The sequence below is a fragment of the Osmerus mordax genome, chromosome 2 (genome assembly GCF_038355195.1).
Source record: "Osmerus mordax isolate fOsmMor3 chromosome 2, fOsmMor3.pri, whole genome shotgun sequence".
NCBI classification, from domain to species: Eukaryota; Metazoa; Chordata; class Actinopteri; order Osmeriformes; family Osmeridae; genus Osmerus; species Osmerus mordax.
In genome coordinates this window covers 1,601,202-1,611,190 of record NC_090051.1, presented here as the reverse complement: position 1 = coordinate 1,611,190, position 9,989 = coordinate 1,601,202, and the positions used below count along the sequence as shown (strand labels likewise).

Sequence of the window (9,989 nt, the reverse complement as noted above, 5' to 3'; positions counted from 1 at the left end):
CCCCTCCACCCCTCGAGCGTCCTCCTGCCGTCTCCCCCACCACCCTCTCACCACATTCCACCGCCAGGCACACTCCCCAGACCGTGGAACTAACGATGCTCTCAGGTGGTTATAGCTGGTTATAGGTGGTTATAGGTGGTTATAACTGGTTATAGCTGGTTATAGCTGGTTATAGCTGGTTAAAGCTGGTTATTTAAAAGTGTCTTAGGATTACTCTTGTTGTTTATTTAAAAAAAAGAATCTTGTTACTTCTGCTTTCAGCAAAGCTCTATTATTTATTCAAATGAGAATGCCTTTTTATTTGTGTTCTACTTTTCCTGTTTCCATGGTGGTCAAAAAGATGAGATTCTTCCCACCTTGCTTGACAGACCCACTCATTATAATATGAAAACGATCCCTTTAGGTGTGTGTAATGTACTCCTCATTCAGAATGTAAATTGTATTTTATTTATGGGAAAAAGCACATTGAACATTTTCCTGATGAGATAATTAATGTGTAAACGGAGAAGGAACTGTACTGTGTATAGGTGTGTGTTAGCCAGTGAAACGAAGGGAGCCGTGTTCAGTGAATGTGCAGCAGAGAAGGGACATAGAATCTGCCGTGTGTAATCCGCTGCTTGTTCAGACCACAGTGTTGATGCTTCAATATGCTCTAGGTGCCTTGTTCATCTGTCTGTGCCTAAGAACTTAGGTAATGAGTGAGACCTTCAACAAACAGAACTTGTTCATGTTTGTGTTGAACCCATTTCACAAACATAAATACAAAGCAATGATACTTTGGTTGTATTTTCCTCTCAAGTCGATAGTCATCCTGTAAAGACAAGCTACAATGCACTTTGGGGTTAAGTATATGCATCTGACAAACCAATGCTTCGCCCTTGGAGACCCACTCTAGGAATAGTAACAGAGACAGTAATAGAGACAGTTCAACCTGTATGCTTGTCATCAGACAAGGTCATGTGAACCATAAATCAATCCGTAATCCTGTAAAATGCTTTGATTGATGCGTAAAAAAAAAAGCAAAATTTACTGGATAAACTGTAAATGTTCACTTTCCTGCTCTGTCTTAACTGCACTACAACTTTTTTTCCCCCACCAAATCAAATAATAATCTCAGAATTGTACTGTATAGCAATGCACCTGCACATGAAACCAAAAGGCAACTATTGAAAGGTTGACGAGCCATTTGTTTGTTCAAACAAGTTGAGTAGCTCTAAATTATTTTTTAAAGTATTGAAGTGGTAAATTTACTTGTACGAAATGATTTATTTTAAGAAGTAAATTATTGTGTTTTCTATGTACAGTATGTGTACCATTTCCGCATATTATCCTTCCCCTTTCTGTAATTCGCTGATTTCACATTTCTGCAGAGGAGCAACTAATAAAGAACTGCTATTATTAAAATGTTCCAAGTGTGTGTGTTTGTGTGTGTGTGTATATATATATATATATATATATATATATATATATATATATATATATATATATATATATATATATATATGCTAGGGCATATAATAATGTGTATATTTGTCAGTCATTATAACTATAATAAATAAACACCAGGTTTGAAGGTACAATATGTCACTGCTTATTATGGAACTGAAATACATTATTTGAGATGTTGATTTTTGTTGAACAGCAAAGAGCAGTAGTTAGTTCACATCCTGTACAATCCAAGTACAATCTGATGTCTTCTTTTCTGAATTAGGTTATGTTTGTTACTTGTAACTTCCAACATGTTTATAAAAACGATCACATCTTATCCCTATGGTTACGTTCAGACAGTAAATGAACACATTACAAGAGAAAAAAAGCCCAAGGCCATTGATTATGTTTAATTATTCAAGTATGTATTTTTTTAATATAAAAAAACGATATATACTATATATATCACAACAATCCCTTTCAGGATAGGGCTTAATGCGTTCACAGTCAAATGTCACAATAGCTTATAATTCTAGAATAAAATAAAAAATACACTGAAAAATGAAAATGTGGCTATAAAAGCCTTTCATACTCTCGGAAAAAATCATAGTTTCCTGTTAATTCACTAGTAGTGCTTCAGTAAGGTACTGATATGCAAAACACAGATGATGATACATTCACTTAGGAATGTAAATAGTTACAATGTACATTATCACTTGCACAACATCGTTAAATTGGTTGATCCTTAGTGGTGTTACATAATAAACTGACACAGCTCTCTGTAGTCACAGCGTACAGTCATAGAATAGTTGCCAGTCTGATAAGAAACAGGAAGCATGATAACCATTCATTATTTCAAGCTATGAAAAATAATGTCAAGACTGAAACAATTTATACCCAAAAGCGAAATATAATAATTAAGGTTGTCACTTTCCAGAAAAAAAGAGACAGTTGCATTAACGACAAATAGATCCAGGAAAATTCACATTAAGATCTTCTGAATTCGAATCAACCGAATTCTGAAGATCTGTCTGTATGAACCACCTTGCTTATACAGGCGCAGAGCATCTCCCTGGAAACAGGTTACTCTTCAAATGAAAACAACTCAAAATAACCGCCCGCATGGTTTAACGTCTGTAGATTTCAGATTCCATTGTTATGTTGTAGAATGTTTTTAAATCCGTTAAATCCATATAAGGGAGGCCTGGTCCCTCAGATAGTGCAGCCTCTCCAAAACCAACAAATGGCAGAAAAAGAACTCAATGATTTGTTTTGTTTGAAAATGTTACTTCACTAAAATGAACTTTACAGTGTAGATGTTCTATTTCGACTTCTGGACCACAAGTTACAAAATGACCAGTAACAACATCATGGTATTGTTTGTCTCAATGAGAACATGCACTTTACAAGCCTCGTGCACACATGAACAGCAAGGAAACAACTGACTGTCAGCATATCCCTATGAAACGATGGGCCTAAATACAGCAGTATCAACATCTATTTGTTAAAGACTCATTAAGATTGGCTGAAAGTCTTGCTGTTTTACAATTCCTTGTAGCTCTGCTAGAGTACCAGTCTGACAGAGAAGGCAAACAAGAAACAGAAATTGAGGGAGGAAGGGAGAGAACACAAGTGGACCAGGACCTCGGACGCTGCTAGCATCGGAGGTGTTTCTTGCTGGTCATGTCGTTCCAGATGCGATGCATCTCCTCAGGTGAGATCTGGTGGACAGTAACAACCCTGCGGTACCTGCACAGGCTGTAGGCCATCTTCCAGTGGTTGAAGCCGCTGTTCTGGTAGGGGTGGACCCCCAGCTTGCGCAGGCACAGCCCCACGTACACGTCCTCCAGGTGGAGCAGTCTGGTGTGCAGGGAGGTCTTGTAGATGAGCTCAGCCACGTCTGCGGAGAACACGTACCCCGTCCCCGAGCAGAACGGGGGGTACTTGCTTTCGGGGTACAGGTCTCTGGGCATGTACCATTTGCTGCGCATGTCCCTGATGGGCCCTCCGTTGATGACGTAGCCCGTGAAGTACCTCCTCCTGGGCTTGGTGGTGGGCTTCAGCAGCTTGAAGATCAGGTTGTCCATGTTGACGAAGATGTCGCTGTCCGTCTTCAGGACGTACTGGGCCTTGGAGCAGAAGGTGGCCACCCAGCGCATGCCCATCAGGGTCTTGAGGGTCAGGTTGTGGTAGGAGTCGATGAAGTCCTCCACCACGATGTCGTGGAAGATCTGGCTCTCCTGCTCCACCATCTGGTTGAGGACCGGGTCGGTGTTGCGGCCCAGGAGGAAGAGGGTGAGGATGCGCACGTCGCTGAACGTGCTCTCGTCCCCCCACGTCTCCCGGATGGCCTGCCGGGCGTCAAACTCCTTGTGGGTGGTGCTGATGAGGATGACCAGGAAGGGGGTGTTGGTCTCACATTTCTTGGGCTCGTTGATGACGAACTCGAAGCCGTGCGGATTGAGGGGCCGTGTGCGGATGTTGCTGAAGGTGGTGTTCTTGAGGGGCTTCGCGGCCTTCCGTATCGGCACAGACAGCTGACCAACATAGGACGATGTCGGCCGGGATATACTCAGGTACCAGAGAGCGCTTGCCCAGCAAACGACTGTCAACAGGTACAAGCACGAGACTTTTGAAGGCATTCTGCTGCATTAGGCTGTGTTTTTAATGCATTGAATCTTTAACAGCTTACTTTCCATTAGCAGTGTTTCTCCCAGCAGGGCAGCATTATGCTGCTCCAACGTGCAGTTTGACATTAATTGACAGTAATGGATCGCTTTAGCGAGAACCAATGTTGTTCTGTTCTTTGCCTTTTAATGCGAAACCGATTTGAATCTGCAAAGATCTCCAAATATTCCTCTTGGAACTTCAACTTCTCCATTTACATCTGCAAAGAGAGAAAAGTGATTTATTAACACCAAACTTGGATACACACCTCAGGACCAGAGAGAACATCCATCTGCCCAATGGAAGAATGGAAGACCTTGAATAACATCTCAAAAAGTTGTACATTATCGATCCTCAAAAACACAATTCAGCAAATGTTCACCAGTCTGCCGTGTTTCTAGATGATATCCAGTCTGCCATGTGTTTCTAGATGATATCCAGTCTGCCATGTGTTTCTAGACTAGATGATATCCACCAACCAACAGCTTTCGAAAAGAGCTATATCTTTGAGAGATTATTTAATCCCAGTGGTGTTTATCATTACATTTGAATAAAAAGTTGCCAGATGCAAGTGACAGCTGCAGAAAGAGACTGTCCAAAAAAGTTTCAAATGTGTTGTAGTTCACTTTAGTAACATTAGAATGTATTACTATACTATGACATTTAATTTTAATTTGTGTTTAAAATGTACATCTAAGAATAATCCCCTTTTCTCCTGAAGAACCAACACTAACGAAACAGCTTCACATTTTCTTACCTCAGATTGTCAGACAGAAATGGTTTCAGTATTTACTATATCATCATTGACATGAGCACCTGTTTCGGGAATACAACGGTACTTAGGAATGATTTGCTGGACCTGATGTTAGTTTCCTCCAGGATCACAATGACTCTTATTGAGAGACTTGTTGCTCTTGTTGGTTAGTTGTAACTGATTTAAAATTCTTGTACTTGCTGTGAAATATATTATTGTTGCTTGCTTTCTACAGGTACACTCTTGCACTTTTGAGGTTCATGTTGTTTAATTGTAACTTGTTTAACTACATGCCCTTATGGTTCTTCCCTTTGGCACTTATTTGGTTTTCCACAATGTATGCTTCATGTTTTGGCTCCCCGCAATGTTTGGGGCTATCTCGTTGTTATGATCAGTGACCTATGCTCTTTTGTAAAGCTCTCTCTTGGAAGTCGCTTTGGAGAAAAGCGTCTGCTAAATGAATAAATGTAAATGTAAACATCCCTACCCAGCGGGCACACAACATCCTTCTGACGCACTTCTGGGGTCATAGACCAAAAATAACACATGCTCAGGAGATAAACGTGTTCAGCTACATTCCAACTGACCCATACAGAATATAGAAACATCCACGTGTTAGGTGTAAGAGCGCTGACCTACAATATTCAGTATTTCTTATATTTCTTATATAATATTATATTTCTTCTTATAGTAAACATACTATAAGAAGAGCCAAAGGGGAGCACAAAAAGTTTTTTTTTTTTGCTCTCCAGATCAGCGGCTGGAACAGGCCAGCCACAGTAAACAAGCTTCTCTGTTTTATGAAACTGTTATGATGGACCAAAAGTAGTAAACACTTATACGACTCCTCTGCTCATACTTCCAATTTCAATCTTATTAACCGAATGGACTTTAGTCTTAAAAAAATATCTCATTGCATACTTAATGTCAGTGTCACAATGGTCTGTTTTGTTATACAATCGATAGCAGGAGGTTATATTTAAGAAGAGACAAAGTCACCCATGAAATTTTGGGATATGAAATCACAAACAAAGCAGTGAGCCAAATGGAAACCATTGACCTGGATGCATTATTCTCGGTCACATGACATTTTACAATGACTGTTATTTAAACAGGCACACCGTCCAAACTCATAAGAATACACACTTCTGTGATGCCTCGACTTCACACCCACAAGCAAACCTACCCAAGTCCAGACTCGAACTCCTTCGTGCCGATGCAGTCGCAGCAAATCATGGCATACAACAGTACAGAGAATGATGTAGGTTTGCCACAGTATGTTTGAAAAAGTCTGTGTGCAATCTCCAACAGTCATCTCCGAGAAATTGATGTACTCTATAAGTCCACTAGTGGAACTAGCTGGACTAATGTACCATTACAGACAAGGACAGTAGAAATGGTCAGTGCTCTCGTTGATAGAGTGATGCCGCACTGAGGGGGCCCACCTTCCAGTGATAAGCTCCAGCACTGACTATGGTGGAAATGGCCCCATCTACGTGGAAGAAAAATGCACTGGTGTCACAGTGTCATTACTGAGCCCCACATAAATGTTCCCCATCCACTTTTCAATATATCTGGGCCACCCAGGGCCATGAAGCAGAGGGCCGAGGCACGGGGCTAGGTCTCCTACTGAAGCTGTGTTGGAGCAGGTGGTCTGGGGGATATGAGAGGTTTTTGTCCTTCACTAACTTGCTCGTACCCTTGTAATTCCTTTTTCAATTATTTTTTCATACCCACTCAGACAATGATCTGGTGACAGCAACGCCCAATGTTCTATACCTGAACAACGTTTTGAAATGACATACTGTTTTTTTAGATGGTGGAACAGCCAAGAGTCCCTCTCATCAGGTAATCCACACTAGGGTGTTTTGGGGAAAATGCTGTGCTCTGATAACATTTCAGAAAACACACTATCACTTTCCAAGGCAACACCACCAGACATATTAACTGGACTTAATCTTTGATAAAAATCTGTCTCAGTCTCCATGACTGCAGCAACAGGAGGAATATTGCCAGATTTTCCACAGTCCAAGAACTGGCATACTAACATCAACAATTCATTCTGTATAATAAGCCAATCAAGCCATTAGACTGGCAGCATTGCACATGTGCTCTCCTGTCGAAGCGTGCCTTGAGGTATTGTCCTGTAAATCTGCATAATGACACAACCAACCAATTAGACTGGATTCAATGCGGAATCACACACGTGTCAGATGACACGAAAGATGCCTTGTGGTATACGACAGATCCATTACACTGTAAGGCCTGCCGTTGCTGTGCGGGGGATGCAACTCTACGTGTTTCTCCCTGATCCATCATCACACTGTCGTTACTCCTCCTCCATTTCTCATGACTTCCACCTCTCTGCCACCTGCTCATGAAAAATGTATCCGGCTCTTTTCGGAACGGTGTAAATGTCTGATTCCAATCGTCAATTTTTTCTTTAGTGGTGATTTTTTGGGGGATAAAACTTCCAGGGGGCGAATCATCGGTCTTAAATCAGTGTCTCAATGTGTCATCAAGGTCTTATTTCTCGGTGGAGGAAGTCTGTCTCAGGTGGAAGAACTCTCCCACGCTTTATTCCGGGGTTATGTAAGAATCTCTTGTGCTACCGATTGCCCATTCTGTCCTCTACTGAATCAGCATGCAATCATGACTGCGACGAGAGATACCTGTTCCAGTGATCTGGTGAAATGTTTGTGTCAAAACCTAATAAATAGAAGACTACCTAAAATGTTGCAAATCCCCTTTTTTTCATAGTGGAGAATACCATGGAATGTGTAGACAGACAGAACCGTGTGCTCCTGAATACCTGAACACAGGTATGATGACCAGTGAGAGAGAGGGGATAATGTTGTTGATTAGTGGGATAATGAAAATGAAATGATATTTTCACATCATTCATACTCATGTATGCACACATAAATGCAAAAGATCAAGTTCCATCAACCAGCCAGATCAAAAATCTCTATGCGTTTTTTTTTTACCTTTCCTTCCAGTCCTCTCATGACATAAGCACAAATGTTATTAGGTAAAACCTGGCTAATCTTTATTATGTGACAGCACATTTACTCTACAATTCATAAAATATAAACTCTTCCTTTATAACCTAGCATTTTTAAGGCTTGGTCGGATGAATCCCCAGCTACATTAAACCCCAGCAAAATTCTTGCGCAAAATGTGTCCCCAAACCTATTGTCAGGGACATAAAATGGCACCTTATTTCTCAATTTCTTGGAACAGTAATTTTATTGTTCCCTTAATGAGCTCCTACTGCTCTGGACATTTGCCTGTTTAAGACGTTGCTGAGATACACTTCCAGACCGCAGAAAAGACAAATGCATTTTCAGCTGAAATAAGCACTGCATTTAGAGTCCATCCCTACTTAACACTCCGGTCAAAGGGCAAGGACTTGGTGGTGTAAACGTAGTCATGACAACCATCCTGTTCACACCATCCATGACTCTCAAATGACAGATGGTGTTTGCACAATATTAGTCAAGTCGAGAGGGTTTCGACAACAACAACATTTATAACGTTTGCGTTTAAAACCTTTTTTTTTTTCTTCCTTTCTATACAACTTGAGTGAGAGACAGGAACTTTTTGTCGCCATGGAAACAGGCGGGAGTCAGACTTGAAAGGGGGTAGGGAGGGGCATTAGGCTGAGAGAGAGACATAGAGAGAGAGAGAGAGCATGTGCAGGAGAGAGAGACCGGCTTCCTTCATGTTGGCTGAGAGGGCCGTAATAAACCGCCTTTAACAGTCCAACAGTGTAATTATGTGTTCCGCGTCCACAGCACTTGACAACGCAGCACGTATCAACGCCTCTTCACTCTCTGAAGCTGATCAAGCACAAGTGGCAGAAAAACATTGCTCATGTTGAGCTTGAGTACCCTATTGACTCCTATCGATGATGGCATCGTTTGGCCTCCCAGGAACAGGAACAACAGACATTTCAGTCGCTCAACACTGAGTCATCAGAGATGCTTTTGGATCTACAGGAACAGTGCTGGAAATGGGGGTCAGGTGGCTGAGCGGTTAGGGAATCGGGCTAGTAATCAGAAGGTTGCCAGTTCGATTCCCGGCCGTGCCAAATGATGTTGTGTCCTTGGGTAAGGCACTTCACCTTACTTGCCTCGGGGGAATGTCCCTGTACTTACTGTAAGTCGCTCTGGATAAGAGCGTCTGCTAAATGACTAAATGTAATGACAATCACCTAACAAGTCAACCTGCTTGTACTGCACATGGTGTGGAAAATCTCCAGGTTTGTTTGAACATACAGTGTGTATCTGGATGCTGTGTATGGATGAGTGCATGGATGAGTACATGGATGAGTGCATGGAAGGTGGGCTTGTTTGACTGTGCTCAGATGACTGCAGCTCGAGAGCACTGCTGCTGGGCAGAGAGCCAGACCTTTGCTGGGCAATTACTCCAATCCATCTCCATAATACTGGATGTCACGAGGAGAGCCAATCACGCCGTCCGCTACAGGATGTAACCACACCAGATCCGTTGACTGACAGAAGGGACATGACGAATGGAGGTGCAGCCGACAGAATCTGTCCTCAGTTTAGATCGACACTCATACCGTCTCTCCTCCTAGAACAGAGAACTCATGAAACTGTAACTTTTAGGTCACCCAGAAAGTTTGATACGGACTCCTTGAACTTCCTGTCTCTGCACATGTAGACAGGCATCCGGTTCGACACACTGGGGATCCTGACACAATAGTTACATAATCATTCCAAGCCACCAGAGAACATCCAATTTATCATGATTTATTGTAAGACTGGGGACAAACTTATATCGGGACCATAACACAAAGACAACCATTCATCAAAACGCGACATAGAATAAGTGTTCCTCTGTGTGTCTGGGTAGAGGTTTAGAGTGTACACGGGGCACAGGGTTTGGTTGGTGAGAGGGCAATAGCACACAGCTCTGTACACTCACAAAAATCACTTGAGTTTCAGCCCTTTACTGATCTATGGACAGACCTTTCACATTGTGTTCTGATAACATCTGGTACAATAACAACCCATTCACATCGTTTTGAATATTTATATTTTGTGTTCAGAGTTCTTTTCTTTGTCCTCTGTGAGTGTGTATTTTTCTAGATATTTTGCAGAGCTGTACCTCA

At 41.8% G+C, this 9,989-nt stretch overlaps 1 protein-coding gene across 1 annotated transcript; it reads right to left on the bottom strand.

The window, feature by feature from the left end:
- Window positions 1–3,083: 3,083 nt before the first annotated feature.
- On the bottom strand, window positions 3,084–4,070 carry b3galt1b (UDP-Gal:betaGlcNAc beta 1,3-galactosyltransferase, polypeptide 1b). The gene has a single exon (XM_067261077.1). The coding sequence runs from the start codon at window positions 4,068–4,070 to the stop codon at window positions 3,084–3,086; it is 987 nt and encodes a 328-aa protein (XP_067117178.1).
- Between the last annotated feature and the right edge of the window lie 5,919 nt (window positions 4,071–9,989).